The sequence below is a fragment of the Fulmarus glacialis genome, unplaced genomic scaffold, assembly GCF_000690835.1.
Source record: "Fulmarus glacialis isolate BGI_N327 unplaced genomic scaffold, ASM69083v1 scaffold3942, whole genome shotgun sequence".
NCBI classification, from domain to species: Eukaryota; Metazoa; Chordata; class Aves; order Procellariiformes; family Procellariidae; genus Fulmarus; species Fulmarus glacialis.
Window position 1 is genome coordinate 22,267 of NW_009197020.1, and position 16,264 is coordinate 38,530.

A 16,264-nucleotide genomic window follows, 5' to 3' on the forward strand; every position below is an offset into this window, starting at 1 on the left:
TTCTGACATAAGGATTAAACGATAGCTTTTTTGCCTGTCTTTTGTCATCTGTATGCTTCTGTGTTTAGCAACCATAGCATAGGCTGTGTACTCAACAGGAAATACCAGGTATTACCCAAAATCTGACTGTCTATAATCCACTCTGGTGGTGAGTCATTTCACCTGTGAGGCTCCAGCACTGTGGTTCATTCTGCCTTGGCAGATTTGCTGAGTTGGTGCCTAGTATGAGACCTGCGTACTAGGGTACTAGTGCAGAGACGTGCAGAATCAGAGGAGTTTCACCTATCTCTTGTAGTTACTATTCTCAGATCTTCTAGCCAAAAGAGCAGATGGGACTGTCAGCTTTTAATTTCATCCAAAGCGTGGGTAGCATACACTGGACAAGTTTGAGTTTCTGTTCCTTTTCTACTGTTTTTTATCCAGTCAGGTTTTTGAACACTTGTAGGTGATATTACTGTCAGTCATTTGTGCAGATCTGATCCAGACTGGTTGTGGTGAAAAAGCTTTGACTTCACATGGCTACCTAGCAGCTGCTTTAGAGTCATAGTAGAGCTGAAAAGAGTGGTATCCTCATATTCAGAAATGCTGGCTAGTAAACTTAGTAGGCTAAGTTTATGCTGGCTCCCACCTGATCAAGACTGTGATGTTTGAAGAACAGTGTAGAGAAACTTGTATTTTTTCTGCCTGCAGTGTGCATGGATTTTCAAAAAAATAAATAAATTCATCTTATGCTTTTAGCTGCCCCTTTCCATAAAACCTCAAAAGCCCTTTGGCTATGTAACCCAAAAAAGCTGTCTTATTCAGGCACAAGTCCAAGTAGGGGTTTCAAGGGAGAACCATTAAGCAATGATAATTTTTTAAAACTTCATTTACCTTATTCATACTTTCACGGATGTAAACAAAGTTAAGGCAGCAGTGAATCCAGTCCCTGGTTTATCTTTGGCCTTCTTTCATGGCTTTTATTACTCTGCAACGAAAGAATGTTCTATCTTCATAAAGAGAACAATGGTAAAGTTAAATTTGTCAAACTCTTTCTCTTTCCCCTTAGGGAACTCCTCGAGTTCGACTCCTATCCAGTGGGCGATACCTGCAGATCAATAATGCTGACCTCAGCGATACAGCAAGCTATACATGTGTGGCAAGTAATATCGCAGGAAAAATGACCAGGGAGTTCGTGCTGACAGTACATGGTAAAATCATGGATCCAGTCTTGTGCATTTTGATCTTTGCATGGTATTTCTGCAGGAGTTCAAATGGCAAGAAAGAAGCATTAGTAGTCTCTTTCTAGCCAAGTGTTGGCCACTTAGGCTGTGTCTGAACTGTGGGACCATGTGTATTACCTCATGTGTGCCACCATCTGAGTCCACAGTTGTCCCCCACACTAAAGGACCTGTTGGGGACTCACCAGTGCTCCCTCTCCATCTGACTGTGCTTTCTGCTAATGGAGGATGCTGTGCATCTAGCCATCATCCTGATATCGGAGTCAGAGGAACGCCCAGATCCAGGACTGAGAAATGCTCTTGGACAAATTTAGAGAAATTCTTAAAAGCATTTGACTGGCACCTTGGGGTACTAGGTTTCATAGCTGGCTTGGCCACCAGTTTTGCAAGTTACTTAAAAACTGTGGCTTCTTCTCTGCACCTGTAAGCAGGAGATAGTAGGAAGATAGGGCTTGAAGGGCCCTGTGCATCTCGATACCTGTCCTGTACTACCATAGGCCTGAGTTTCATTTTAAACGTATTTATTCTCTCACCTCTAGTCTGATGAGAAACTATTCTATTCTCACACTCGGGTGATGATAAGAAACTTTTGTCCTATTTCTATTCTGTTCACAACCCAGTCATATGTACCTGCATTACACTGTGCCCCACCAATGACTGTCCTTACTGGTCCAACTAAAATTCTTTTTTCTCCTTAATTTATAATTAGGAAGCAAGGATATTACCACAGCCTTATTTTGCTGAATTAAGCTGAACTCTTTTACTGTTTTAGCTATATGATAACCTTTGCAGTAACTTGCAAAGAGGATCTTTACAGTGCATTTCAGACAAACTTTCTTTTTCATTCCTTACTGCATCATGGCAATTATCATGCGCTACACAAAATGGTAAGAAACTTGTTTCTATCTTTGCAGTGATCCCCATACCTGTTACTGCATCTGTTTTCATGTGTTTAGTTTCAATCATTGCAGCGTAAGGTTTTTTATCTTAATCATCAGCGATTTTTCCCTTTACAGTGGCTCCTACAATCCGAAGCAGTCCTCAGACTGCTGTTGTGCATATAAATGCTTCTGCTGTTCTGGAGTGTGTTGCGGAAGGAGTACCAACCCCGAGAATTACATGGAGGAAGGATGGGGCTATTTTTACTGGAAACAATACAAGGTATTGTCTGGAAGTCAGCATAAATATTCCTCATTGTTTTTTAAGAATGTATTAATTACAGAAAGCTTAATTAGACATCTGTGACTTGTAAGTTAGTTTTGTTTTCACAGGTTAGAACTAATATTTGTACTATCATCTTGAATAGACCCAAACGTGGAGAATACAGTGGTAGAAACAGTAATACAAAGAAGTTGTTCTGCAGAAAAGTAGCAGTACCAAAGGTTTCGTCCTTTTATTGTTAAGAAGGACAAAAAACTCCAAATGTAATAATAATTCTTCTGATATTAAAGATTTTGAACAGTAGACGTGGAAGATCTTTCTATTTTTTTATGTATATGGAGTTTTGGGATGAAGCCAAGCAATTTCATGCAGACCAAAAGCTACTTGAGTGTACTTTGTAGTTTCTAATATATAAAACTTTCTATACATGTTCTGTATCAACTTTTATTGTAGTGAATGGTTTCTGTCTTCTGATTGTTTCAAGGGGAAGTAGTTTGGCGTTTTCTAGAACTGAGAAAATGCTAAAGTTACATTTCAAAGAAAAAAGAAAATGTACAAGCATTAGTGAGGGTTTTTAAGGTTAAATGAGAAACCATAAAAAAGGGCTTTTGGATATTTTCTGCAAATCTATCATCATTTATGTGGAATCACTATGTCAGCTAGATTTCATAGTTTCTTCTGGATGTGCTGGGAAAAAAATGCAATAAAATTTTTTTGGGGGGGGCACATGGAGAAAAATCTGTGTGCCCAAATTTAGACACCACGTGTTTAGGCTATTTGTTGTGTATCCTGAGTCATCTTTTCCTTCTGCACTACCAGGGTAGCCTATGGTTCTGTTGATTGGATAGTAGAAAAAAAATACATGGCTTTGTTTCAGATATTCCATGTTAGAGGATGGATCTCTGCACATCCACTCAGCACATGTTACTGACACAGGAAGATACGTGTGTATGGCAACCAATACAGCTGGCACTGAACGCAAACGAATTGATCTGCAGGTTCTTGGTAAAAGTTTTGGTTTTAGATAAATATATGTGTGTTTGTAAGTCTGAAGTCCAGTTACATCACTTTTCTTGTTCTGCTAGATCCAATTTTAAGTTTATCCCCTTTTTAGCTGCTCTGGTTAAAAAAAAAAAAAAAAAAAAGGAAGAAATTTACCGCCTTAGGAATACCACCCAAATGTTCACTTGACACATCCCATGCTACATGTTTAGTAAGTTTACTACTGTCAAGTTACTCTTTATAAAAATCAAGTAAATGTGTTCAGGCAGTTCAGCTCTCTATATATAGATATGAGGGGGGTCTGTGTGCGTGTGTATATAATTATTCTGAATAATTAGGCTTTGTTTGTCCTTAGTTCCTCCAACTATTGCTCCTGGACATACGAATATTACAGTTACTGTAAATGTGCAGACCACTTTGCCCTGTGAAACCACTGGAATTCCCAGACCAGCAATTAGCTGGAAAAAGAATGGGCATCTGCTTAGTGTTGACCAGAACCAGAATACATACAGGTGAGAGATGTTTTCTTTTCACTGTGGGTTTAAAGTTTTCAGGGATGATTTTGACACTTTAAAAATCTAGCCATGCTTAAATGTAATCTTGTATAGCCAGCAAATTCAGTGGCCTGATTACCTGAGAAGAAAAGAAGTATTTCAATGGCTTTTACTTTCTTCTCTTTTCTTTGTTCAGACTTCTATCTTCAGGTTCCTTAGTAATCATTTCTCCCACTGTGGATGACACTGCTGTCTATGAGTGCTCTGTGTCAAATGATGCAGGAGAAGATCAAAGAGCAGTTGAGCTCACTGTTCAAGGTAGAGGGGATATTGCTATTACATGTGTATGCCACCCAGAATTTCTTTGGGGCATTCCAATGTTGAGATGAGATTTTTGTATCATTCTTTTGTGATACTGATATCCATAAGTCTCTGGTATTCCCAAGAAAGATAAGTTATTTCCAAGAATTCATAAAAATGAAAATGGGCAAGTAACCTTTACACTGATCTTCATTTTTAGTGCCCCCATCCATAGCAGATGAAGCCACGGACCTTTTGGTAACAAAGCTGTCTCCAGTAGTAATTTCCTGCACCGCGTCGGGGGTTCCTATCCCCTCAGTTCATTGGACCAAAAATGGCATAAAGTTGCTTCCCAGAGGAGATGGCTACAGAATTCTCTCTTCAGGTACTGTGTGTGACTGAAGTTCAGCTGCAGAAAATCAGTGAAAGGGTGCAATTGTGCACATCTAGAAGTAATCAATTAAATAAATGCAAACAATCCCCCAAACAACCCCTCTCCAATTTCTTAGAATAAAAACACAGACCTCTTAGGATGGATGCTGTAAGAGAGTTCTACTGTGAATACAGGATACTGTTGTATGTTGTAATGCACTCTCTCTCTGCTGCAGGTGCTGTTGAAATACCTGCTGCTCAGCTAGCGCACGCGGGACGGTACACTTGTGTGGCCCGGAACGCAGCTGGCTCAGCTCACAGACACGCTACTCTTCGCGTTCAGGGTAAGATGGGAAGCTGAAGAGAAAGCGCGTTCTGTCAGTAAACGTTGCCCATTGAACACATACGTATGCTGCAGAGTAGTGGTGAGGCCAGAGTGGACCGTCACAAGTAGTGTCTTGGTCAGCTGAATTGTCTTGCGGATGCACTGATTATTCAGTCACTACTCTGCATGTTACAGCTCTGGTACCTTGGATAGAGCCCCCCAGTCCATGCTGCTCTATTTTGCTTTTGTAAGATTTTTGTTTCTTTGCTTTTTGGTAAGTTAAAATGTATCTGTGATGGCAAATTGCGTGAAGTAAGGCCATATTCTATACCCATACTCATGCTGAGCATGTTTGTTATATTTAAGAGCACTTCCACTGAGCTCTTCATCAGGATGGCAGAATACAGCCATTGCTAATTCAGCTTTCTCAGACTCTCAGGTTATGCGATTTTTACTATCTTCTGTATTTTCTAGCTTTGAAGGTTAAACCTATTGCATTTTCCTTTTTATTTCGTTCCACAGAACCACCAGTTATCCAAACTCAGCCAGGGGCGCTGGATGTCATTGTGAACAATCCCATTCTACTACCATGTGAAGCGACGGGTACACCTCGACCCGTAATAACATGGCAAAAGGAGGGCATCAATGTAATCACAACAGGTATCCTCTTAAAGCCTGTAACTCCAGCCTACTTGCTGTAACTCAGAAACTTTCTCTTTTCTGATTTAACTCTGCTGTAACTCAGATTTTCTCTTTTCTGAATATTCAAACTTAGATATAAGGAACCCATATAAGGAACACAAAACAAAACAAAACAATGTCACACTTTGCTTGTATTTGTTTTAGGCAACAGTTATATGGTTCTTCCCAGTGGCAGTTTACAGATTGCAAAATCATTGGTTGAAGATGCTGGCACTTACATGTGTGTTGCTCAAAATCCAGCTGGCACTGCTGTGGGGAAGATCAAACTGAAAGTTCAAGGTAAATCATCTTTTAAACTCTTGTAGTGATTTACAGACAAGAAATTTGTGCATGCTTTCTGTTGGTCAAAACACAATTCTGAGCAATAGAAATGGACCTACGGCTTTCCTGTTTGATGTGACGCTGAATGGAGCCCAGGTAGTTTATTCCCTGTAGTTGTCTGTCTACTTTAGGATCAAAATATGCTTTTAGGATTATTTTCACTAAGAACTGAAGAGTTCCATGCTTCTTACAACAGCTAATTCTTTTAAAAATTTTCTTAATTCTTTTCAGTTCCTCCTGTTATCAAGAGCCACCCCAAGGGATATGTTGTTCCTGTTGATCAATCTGTCACTCTGCAATGTGAGGCTGAAGGCTACCCTGGGCCAGAGATCAGTTGGCATAAAGATGGACAGCAAATAACGGAGTCCATTAGAAGAAGAATTCTTAGCACTGGTGCGCTGCAGGTTGTGTTTGTACAGCCTGGCGACGCTGGCCGTTACACATGCATAGCAGCAAACGCGGCAGGGTCCGGCAGTTCTAGCATGGAGCTCACTGTGCACAGTAAGTGGGGCTGTACGGAAACAGTGTGCATTATCACAGCATGAACCTACAGAGGGTAAGGAGCTAGGATGGAAAGGAAAAGTTCAGGAAAATTGTGCTACTTGCTGGGCGAGTTTTATTGGGTTGTAGTATCAGCCAGTTGCTTGAATTTAGGAAGAACGTTACATTTCCTTAATTCAGTTTATACTTTGTTACAAGTATTTCACACATTTCGCTGGCATGCTTAATGGTGATCATTGATGGAGACAAGAAACAATACAGAAGAGCCAGGCAATGATTTCTTCAGTCCAGTATTGTGTGCTGTTACAGTAGTGTTTGGATAATACATAGAGGTAAATCTTTTTCATAAACTTTCTCACAGTTCCACCCAAGATTCGCAGTACAGAGGCGCAGTACACAGTCACAGAGGACTCCCAGGCTGTTCTGTCCTGTGTGGCTGATGGGATTCCAACACCAACAATAAACTGGAAGAAGGACAATAAGCTGTTAACAGAAATAGTAGGAAAATACCGTGCTGTGCCAGATGGAGATCTCATTTTGGACAATGTTATTGTAAGTTCCCTAAATCTAAGCTATGACTTGACAGGTTTGGCAGTAATAAGACCCTGCTTCTCTTCGTTTTCACTCACTTCTAGATTAGTCTTTGTTTTATTTTGTTTTCTTATTCTTAATGTTACAAAGTCTTTGTAAAAGTTTCATTTTTCACTGAGGAGTAAAATATCTGTGAAAAATTTGTAGTGATAAACTCTCAGGAAGGGCTAAAAGGAGTGTAGGTCATCTTTCAAATTTAGAGGAAGTAAAAGAGTTCAGATGAGCATTTCTACTGAATGCTTGTCCCAAACCTTTTGAAATTCTCTTGTCGTTACAAGTGGTTGTGTTGTGTAGGATATATCACAGCTGAAATTTCCCCAACATGCTTTCTTTCAGCCTGAAGATTCTGGCAGTTACACCTGTGTTGCTAACAATGCTGCTGGAGAAGACACACACACTGTCACCCTGATAGTTCATGTACTTCCAGCTTTTACTGAACTTCCTGGAGATATAGCTTTGACTAAAGGAGAACAGCTCAGATTAACTTGCAAAGCAACTGGGATACCTGTACCCAAAATAACATGGACCTTTAACAATAACATCGTTCCAGGTGGGTATCACTGGGTCTTAGTGGTCATTCCACTCTAGAATTGTTTTCCCCCACGCAGCATTGCAATTAGTTTAGGATAAGGAAGAAAAAAAATCTAGAGAGAACAAACTTGTTAGGCAGTGATTGTGTGAGGAATATCTTCAGTATTATGCAATCATGTAATTAAATTGCCTCTGAGACAAAGCTGTAAGGAAGATAATGAAGAAATTGTTCCTCTTCTGTAGCCAATAATGTAACACATTAAGAACATTCAGTATCTGATGATATTTACTCAGCATCCAACAACTAATGCTATTTCTCTTAAATATGAAGAAAACCTCAGCAGTTCATAGAAAGCAGATGCACAAAGCTCGAAATTAGGGGACAACTTAAGTGAATACATGCATGTGGGCAAATGTCATAGCAGTGACTTTTCTGTGCATTTCTGAGGTGTCTCAGAAATGAAATGGCACAGTGCCATTGAGCTGTGTTGCTGAATAGCACTATAATTCAATCAGTCTTACGACATACCAGTCACTGAGATGTATTCGTTTAAAATCATTGAAGTAACCCTTTACTGTGTGTTTTCCCTTCAGCGCAATACGATGATGTAAATGGACACAGTGAACTTGTTATTGAAAGAGTATCTAAAGATGACTCTGGTACCTACGTATGCACAGCAGAAAACACAGTTGGCTCAATCAAAGCTATTGGTTTTGTGTATGTCAAAGGTATGTAAAATAACAGTAGTTGTGGTCACTATTGGACAGTTTCACCCAGCCATCTGTTTTGCTAGTGGAATCATAGAATGGTTTGGGTTAGAAGGGATCTTAAAGATCACCTAGTTCCAACCCCCCCTGCCACGGGTTGCTCAAAGCTCGGTCTGACTTGGCCTTGAACACTTTCAGGGAGGCATTCACAACTTATTTGGGCAACCTCTTCCAGTGTCTCGCCACCCTCACAGTAAAGAATTTCTTCCTAATATCTAATCTAAATCTACCCTCTTTCAGTTTAAAACTGTTACCCCTGGTATTTGATACCTTGTCGATGGCTAAACGGGAAAAATCGAAACAGGTTGAAATTCACGCTTCAGAAAGTCAGAGATGAATGATCCCTACCAGCAATTTCATTAAGAGCATTTTATTTTGACTCTGCTATTTCTCTTCCATCACTTGTTTTTTCAGAGCCTCCAGTCTTCAAAGGGGATTACCACTCTAGCCGAATTGAGCCCTTGGGTGGCAACGCTATGTTGAATTGTGAAGTCGGAGGAGATCCACCTCCAACCATCCAGTGGAGCAAAAAAGGAGTTGGCGTTCCGATTAGCAACAGGATCCGACAGCTTAACAATGGTTCTCTTGCTATCTACGGCACTGTAGTGAGTCACTGCTCTGTTACGATGTGTTTCTGCATTGTGCTTGATTAATAAAGGTATTCCAGATTGTATTCTTTTGAAAGAGTGAAGCTAGACATTTAATCCACTTTTGCTTTTACCTGTAACAAATGTTGTTTTAATTCAGACTAGAATTAGACTCAAATTATTGTGACCAAAAAACCCCAGGGGGGCTATCGTTCTCTTTAATTGTCAGAAGGACTGAATCTACATACTGATCATTGGTGTGTGGTCATGCCCAATTAAATGGGACTTTTGCTTTTGACCTTAAAAAATCCTGGGTTCTACCCAGTCAGGTCAGCTGAAAAGCAATTGCATTCTCCATGTGCAAACCTCTTAGCATCTAAATTCCTAATATGAATTGCAAGACCCATTTTATCTCTGTAAACCAATGCCTGTATTTTGAAATGGGGTTAAAACCAGCAGCTCCCTTCAGTTCATTTAAGTAAAAAAAAAAAAAAAAAAAATTGATCCTCAGAGTTAGAGTTGAAGGAAATAAAAAATGGAATAATAACAGTAAAATTCACAATATCAGCTTAATGTTAATAAAAGCAAAGTGTTGGGATACTCTAGAATCTAACTGGGTGCCTCTTAAGGTGCATGCCATGCTGTGTTGCAGAAAATTCACCTACAGGAGGTGCACTGTTAACTGAAACCCTCAGTACGTGTTGACGGGTTATATGACTATTTGATTTTCACTTCTTTAGAATGAAGACGCTGGTGACTACAAGTGTGTGGCTACCAATGATGCTGGTGTGGTGGAACGTAGTCTGACGCTAACGCTTCAGAGTAAGATTCAAAGTGATAAGTTTAATGCCACTAGACTGGAGCGATAACCTACCTTTGGATAGATGTATGCAGCTCCCATTGATGTTTTGGAGGTTGGGCACTGCACTGTAGGTTAAGATTCATCTCATCTTTCATCATTAGTATTTAAGAGTCTAGTCTAAGCTAGTGATTGAGGTCAAAGAAGAGGAGCACAGAGAGTGATTCAGCCTCATCTTAGAAACCAACTTAGAATGGGGTGATCACCTTCTGAAAGGGCCCATTTCTCTTAGCTGACTAGAGAGGATATCTATACAACTGGATTAAACTAGACTCTTAACTTTTAAATTGAGAAAGTTATGTGAGATGAATCCCAGCTTTCACTGACAATATTTTATTTTTGGCAGAAATAGTATTTTAGAATTATTTTTTCACTAGAGGTAGAATTTCTGAACATCCCTTTTCTATTACAGCCTCAAGCAGTATGGATCTGTTACTTATGTATCAGCCTCTGGACATGATTAATAGCATCTTTCTGCAGGTTTTATGAAAAGCAACACATTTTAGCAATAACGAAGAGTATGTGCTCATATAGTCAGGCCTCAATCCCAACCTTGGTCCTCAGGTTGCTACATATTAAAAATCATTGTTGTTTTAACTTGCACATATTTTGACAGTGGCAGGTCAACAATAATAATTTTAGTCAAAGTAAGCTGACTTAAGATTTTTTTTTTTCTCTCTTTCTGATCAGACCTTTAATATTCAATACAATGAAAAGAATGTAACCATATGCTGTTGCCTAAAGAAACCTTTCTCTTTCAGGTCCTCCAGTCATTACTGTTGAACCTGTAGAGACAGTTGTGGAAGCTGGTGCCACAGCAATGCTGAACTGCCAGGCAAATGGAGAACCTCCTCCAACCATCAAATGGTCCCGCCAAGGTCATCCGGTTGTGAGCGATGAGAGAGTGGCCATCCTGTCTAACGGCTCCTTGCGAGTTGTCGCAGCACGGAAGGAAGATACGTCTGAATATGAGTGTGTAGCGAGGAATCTAATGGGATCTGTTCTTGTTAGAGTACCACTGACTGTCCAGGGTAGGTGCACAAAATATAGGACAGTGACTATCAAACTGGTAGATTCCAGCATTAATTGTGAATAAATATGATCAAGATTTTATCTTACCCACATTTTATGGATAAGATATTTTATCCTATCTTCCATATACGCCTTAGGTACATGTTAAGCCTAGTCCAAGATGTCAGTGGGTTTCTACTTCATCTAACTTTGTTCCTTCTGTTATACTCATCCAGCTGTGTGAGACAGATGAGTGTGAAGGATTGGGAGACATAAATAATAATGAAAGGATCTTGAACTAGATCCCATCCTCAGAACATATATCATAACTTAATTGTACCTCTAAAGAAAAGCATTTAGGAGCATAAGCAATAACTGTTCCAAAGCAGCTGAAGCATTCTCTGAACTGTAGTAAGATATTTCTGCAGTAATGAAGGTGTGAAGTGAGTTGGTTTTCCAAGTATGACTTATGAAGCGCATTTTTCACTTTGCTGTATCAGTCTAAGAGAGTTATAAGCACAAGCACGTTACAAACAGCATCGTTTTTCCCATTGCAGTACATGGTGGATTTTCGGATTGGCTTGAATGGCGACCTTGCAGTGTGACTTGTGGTCAAGGTGTCCAGGAGCGAGTCCGTCAGTGCAACAACCCTCTTCCAGCAAACGGTGGGAGGAGGTGTGAGGGGCCTGATATAGACGTACGCAGTTGCCACAACAAGCCATGTCCAGGTATTTCTTTAATTAATTGATACTTTTAATGTGCCTTATGTTAAGTGCCCTAACAGTGAACCCTTATCACCATGGATCTTCATGACAGATATATTTTTCTAAGAAGTTGGAATTCATTTTGGCTTTTGTGGAAAGAAAGAGGAAATTTCAATAAATACCGCAAAAAAAATTTTTAATTAAAACTGTGGGATTTTCTGTTTCTTAGTGGATGGCAGCTGGTCGGAGTGGGGGCTGTGGGAAGAGTGTTCAAAGAGCTGTGGACAAGGTAACAGGACCAGAACCAGAACCTGCAGTAGCCCACCAGCTCAGCACGGCGGGAAGCCCTGTGATGGCAGCGCTGTGGATTCAGTCATGTGTAATATTAGGCCTTGCCCAGGTAAGAGAAGATTGGGTTAGAATTGGTTGCATAAGGGGCTTTCTGTATAGATATTTTTTTTCCCCTCCAAACCCAAATTCTCTCAACTTGTTTCAGATTATTAAATTATAAAAGAGTTAAACTCTGATTTTTTTTTTTTTTTTTAATTTTAAAATTGTTTGTAATGTATTGAATGGCAGTAGTTCTTGGAAGCAGAAGTCACAAAAGTAAGTGCAAGGAAAATTTTCAGCAATTTCTACACCCCCCCCCCAAAAGTTGATTTTGTATTTTGATGGTTTTTCAATGTTTGTTACCCGTGTGCTGACAGAGTAAAACTCACTACTCTAAATCTATTGTGCAAAACTAATTAAAATGAAAAAAAACCTATTAAAAAGCCATGTGAAACATAATAGTTAATAATTTAAGACATTATCGGTATGTTTTCCTCTGTTTGTTTAATTTTCAGCCATGTCTTTCTCCTCACTAGCTGAATGTTCAGGTTTCCTTCCTGTCTCGGTAGTGCTTCCTGCGTTTGACAGGTTGTATTTTATTGATAACCCTTCACCACTGGCATGTTTCCTTCTATACAATTTGTGTTACATTGATTTTTCCCTTTTTCCCCTGGCTCTGCTACCACCACGATGCCAAATGTTCATCCACTGGCCTGACATTCGTTTCTCTAGATCTTGCCAACGAAATCAGTTCTGGCTCCTGCTGACTGGTAGCCGCTGTGGCTGTGTGCCAGCTTTTGGCTAGCGTGCCCCTTCCCTGGCTGAGACCGTCAGCCTGGCACAGGACAGTCAGAGCCAGGTAGCTTAGGAAAACACCAGATTTGATCAAGCGTTCAGTTCTGTTGTTCCAAGATTGTAGTGAGGTGAAGTAATGTATTCAGAAAGCAAAAAGGAAAGAATTAATCTCTCTTTTGGAAGCCGTTGATCCATTTCAGCTATTGCTCAAGGCGAATGTTTTTTCAAGGGCTTATTCAGAATATTTCATTTATTGATATTAAACAACGTAGCTTTTTTGCCTTAGGCTGTGGAGCTGCAATTTGAAGTTAAAGCAGCTGTATAGTTTAAACAGTCTCATAGCTGTGCTGCCTTTGCAGTTGATGGTGAGTGGAGCTCTTGGCTGCCATGGGGTCCTTGCAGCGAGACTTGCGGGAAAGGTACTCAGACACGGCTGAGGCTCTGCAATAACCCTCCTCCTTCACACGACGGATTGTACTGTGAGGGGTCTGATGCACAGATGCAGGTTTGCAACAAGAGACGCTGTCCAGGTAAGATGCGTTGGACACGGAGAACGATGACAAACTTGTCGTTTCCTTTCCAAATTCTACTTAATGTATATCGAAAGCTTTCCAGTTCTGAAAGTGTTGTCCCTGAAAAAATTCCATTTGAGCCTTTTATTTTCACTGGCCCCATCGCTATCTTTAGCATCCTTCTATAGACCTAACATATGGGATTTCTTCTCCTATCCTTGTCTCTTTTCCTTTACCCTGCCACTGTGCAAAAGCAGCATTTTAAATCCTTGGCAGTTAACATTTCTTTTTTAGAATTTTCCTAGGTTCTGTTATTCATTTATCCTTTTCTTCCACATTTCAATGAGTCCTTCATGACTGGATAGGAAAACCCACACTTTTGAAATACAACCTCTGTATTTGGCTGAGTGCAGGAATAACGAAGGGAAATTTCATGAAGTGGAAAGTGCAGCAGTTCAGACTAGATCCTTCTGGCTTCATGCTCCGTTTTTGCACATGCCGGATCCTGCGCCGAGTCCCCACTGTAGCTATCAACTGGTAGAAGAGAGAACTGACCTTGTGGTAGTCGAGCAACTGGGGGCTCGATGTTGCGCATTTATCCGGCTCGATGTGCTGCTGCTGAGAATGCTATCGCTTACGGCTAGTTTGTGACTAATCGCCCTCTTCTCAGCCACCAACTCAAGTGCTCACACGGATGTACCCATAACAGTTTGTCTCACCACATCTTGGGATATCAAAGATTTTACTACTCAACTGCTTAGACCTGGCTCTTGTGAGATAATTTAGTAATAACTCCTATAAACAGCTGAGCCGGTAAATCAAAGGTTGGTTAGGAAGCAAGGGGGAGAAGGTGGCGACGGTTACATCTTCAGACAGTGCAGCTGCAGCCAGAGGAGCACGCACAAGAGAAGACTGGGGTTTTGGGATGGCACTCGTACCAGCCGTCTGCCCAGTGTGGTAGTTTCAGAGACTACTTTGTATATGGTTTGACTTGCTTACAGATACGTAAAAATGGGAGAGCTTGCAGACTGAGTGATCCCTGATTCTGGTCAGGCTTACAGGTTATTTGAGAGACAGGTCATGCCTTTCTCCAGCTTTCAATCCGGGAAATCCCTATGTAGAAATCCCCATGTAGCTGAGATGTTTTAGAGAGAGAGTCAATAACATCCTACAGTCCGTTTTACCCTGATGTAGCACTGATTTACTCCGTTATTTCTGATGTCAGAGAGTGTATCTGTACCATGCTATGCATTTCTCACCAGTGGATGGGAAGTGGGCCACGTGGAGCAGCTGGAGTGCCTGCACCGTGTCCTGTGGAGGAGGCAGCAGGCAGAGAACGCGCCACTGCTCAGACCCAGCCCCGCAGTTTGGCGGTCACAAATGTGAAGGAAACGACATACAAATTGATTTTTGCAACAGTGATCCTTGTCCGAGTAAGTGCTTTGGGTTGGGCTGCTTATCCGCTTACTGGGTTTGTATGTATGCACGAGAGGAAGGAAGCCCTCACAGATCACACTCTCCCACAAAAATTAGGGGGTCTGAACACAGGCAAGTGGTATTAGCTGCCTGGCAAGAGTGAAAGCATCTCTTAATCAGTCAGCGTGACTGGGACATTTTAAACATTAGCTGTTAGGAGCACAAACCAGTAGCAGCTGGTCCGCAAGGTCCTGCCGGACTGTCGGAGGTCACGCACCTCTCTAAAGTTACAACTGCCCAGTCAGAAAGTACTGCAGAGTGAATCCCTCTGTATCTCACAGTAGAGTGTAGCCACTCATTTGTGTAATAACACGTGCTGCTTACTTTCCTACGAACGACGACATTCTGGAGTTTGTTAATATACTCTGAGAAATCACTGAATGCTGGACAAGATAACTTTCTTAAATCTTTAATTGTCTGGGTTTTTTATTTTTATTTCGGGAAAAGAAATTTAAAAGTTACACTCCAATAGGAATAGTTTCCTAGCTTGACTGTCTGGTTTTACGTATCTGTTATTAAGAGGAAGACAGATAAAATCTGACGTATTTTTACAGTTCATGGCAACTGGGGCCCATGGAGTAGTTGGGGAACTTGTAGTCGAACGTGCAATGGAGGCCAGATGAGGCGGTACCGGACCTGTGACAATCCTCGCCCTGCCAGCGGTGGGAGGGCATGTGCAGGGGCTGACATGCAGATCCAGAGATGCAGCACTGAACTGTGCCCTGGTGAGTGCTCAGACTAAGAGAAACTAAATGCAGCTTTCCCTGGAAGGCTTCAGGGTATACATAACGTACGTGAGATTTTCATATTATGAAAGGAATGTAGAACAGTCCTGTAATTACTTATGATTTCATACAATCTAATAATCCACTCTCACTTTTTTCTTTAAATGACTGTCACCTTACAAGGATTTCCCCCTTCGCCTGTTAGATTTTCCCAAAATGAGGTGGAATAATTCAAAACAGGAAATAGCATATGAAAATCTCCTACACCTAGCAATTCTACTTAGTTTTTACAGTAAATACAGTTTATGAGGCTCCCAGTGAACTCCCATAATGTATTCCAGGAGCAGGGAAGAATGCTTAGCTCAAATGCTTTAAATAAAACGACAGTCAAAGCAGTTAACTGATTTATTGACAGTACATAACTAAGGGGCAATTGGTGAACTTACACATTCAGGACCAATACATCCCTGGAATTATTTGAAAGACGTGTAGATGTGGCGCTTAGGAACATGGTTTAGTGGGCATGGGGGTGTTGGGTTGATGGTTGGACTCAATGATCTTAGAGGTCTTTTCCAACCTTAATGATTCTGATTCTGTGATTCTAATACCAGCAATACAGCAGATAAACCACAATGCCAGAGACTTCCTAAACACCTACAAATTTCTAAACATCCTTCTACAACTCATCCCAGAAATGGATTATTATTATATTGTTATTAATTCTGATATAATGATTAAAAAAATTATTAAATCCCTCCTCTGTGCGAACCCCTTTACACGCCCTCCTCCTGTTGGAGATGCAGGACCTCCAACTTTATGTGTACATGTGCCACGTTTGACACCCTGCTGACCCCCACACTGGTGGCAAAGCCCCCGATGAGGCCACCTCCGCACACCCGAGGTGCGGGCCTCTGCTTGTTGCACCCCATAGCATCAGCCCCCACTGGATACCAGCTGCTCGTGGCGTGCGAGGACGA

General features: G+C 41.0%; 1 protein-coding gene across 1 annotated transcript in view; it reads left to right on the plus strand.

Moving 5' to 3' along the window:
• The window catches only part of HMCN1 (hemicentin 1), a gene marked incomplete at its 5' end in the record, with an annotated part of 58,446 nt that overhangs the window by 22,114 nt on the left and 20,068 nt on the right, over positions 1-16,264 (plus strand). Inside the window, 21 exons of the mRNA XM_009572372.1 lie at positions 1,049-1,190; positions 2,237-2,381; positions 3,259-3,386; positions 3,739-3,895; positions 4,074-4,195; positions 4,398-4,562; positions 4,786-4,893; positions 5,397-5,534; positions 5,721-5,855; positions 6,129-6,398; positions 6,760-6,950; positions 7,326-7,539; positions 8,115-8,249; positions 8,703-8,893; positions 9,616-9,697; positions 10,496-10,765; positions 11,303-11,473; positions 11,679-11,849; positions 12,934-13,104; positions 14,349-14,519; positions 15,117-15,287. Coding sequence (XP_009570667.1) covers positions 1,049-1,190; positions 2,237-2,381; positions 3,259-3,386; positions 3,739-3,895; positions 4,074-4,195; positions 4,398-4,562; positions 4,786-4,893; positions 5,397-5,534; positions 5,721-5,855; positions 6,129-6,398; positions 6,760-6,950; positions 7,326-7,539; positions 8,115-8,249; positions 8,703-8,893; positions 9,616-9,697; positions 10,496-10,765; positions 11,303-11,473; positions 11,679-11,849; positions 12,934-13,104; positions 14,349-14,519; positions 15,117-15,287 — 3,448 coding nt within the window. The remainder of the gene's footprint in view (positions 1-1,048; positions 1,191-2,236; positions 2,382-3,258; positions 3,387-3,738; positions 3,896-4,073; positions 4,196-4,397; positions 4,563-4,785; positions 4,894-5,396; positions 5,535-5,720; positions 5,856-6,128; positions 6,399-6,759; positions 6,951-7,325; positions 7,540-8,114; positions 8,250-8,702; positions 8,894-9,615; positions 9,698-10,495; positions 10,766-11,302; positions 11,474-11,678; positions 11,850-12,933; positions 13,105-14,348; positions 14,520-15,116; positions 15,288-16,264) is intronic.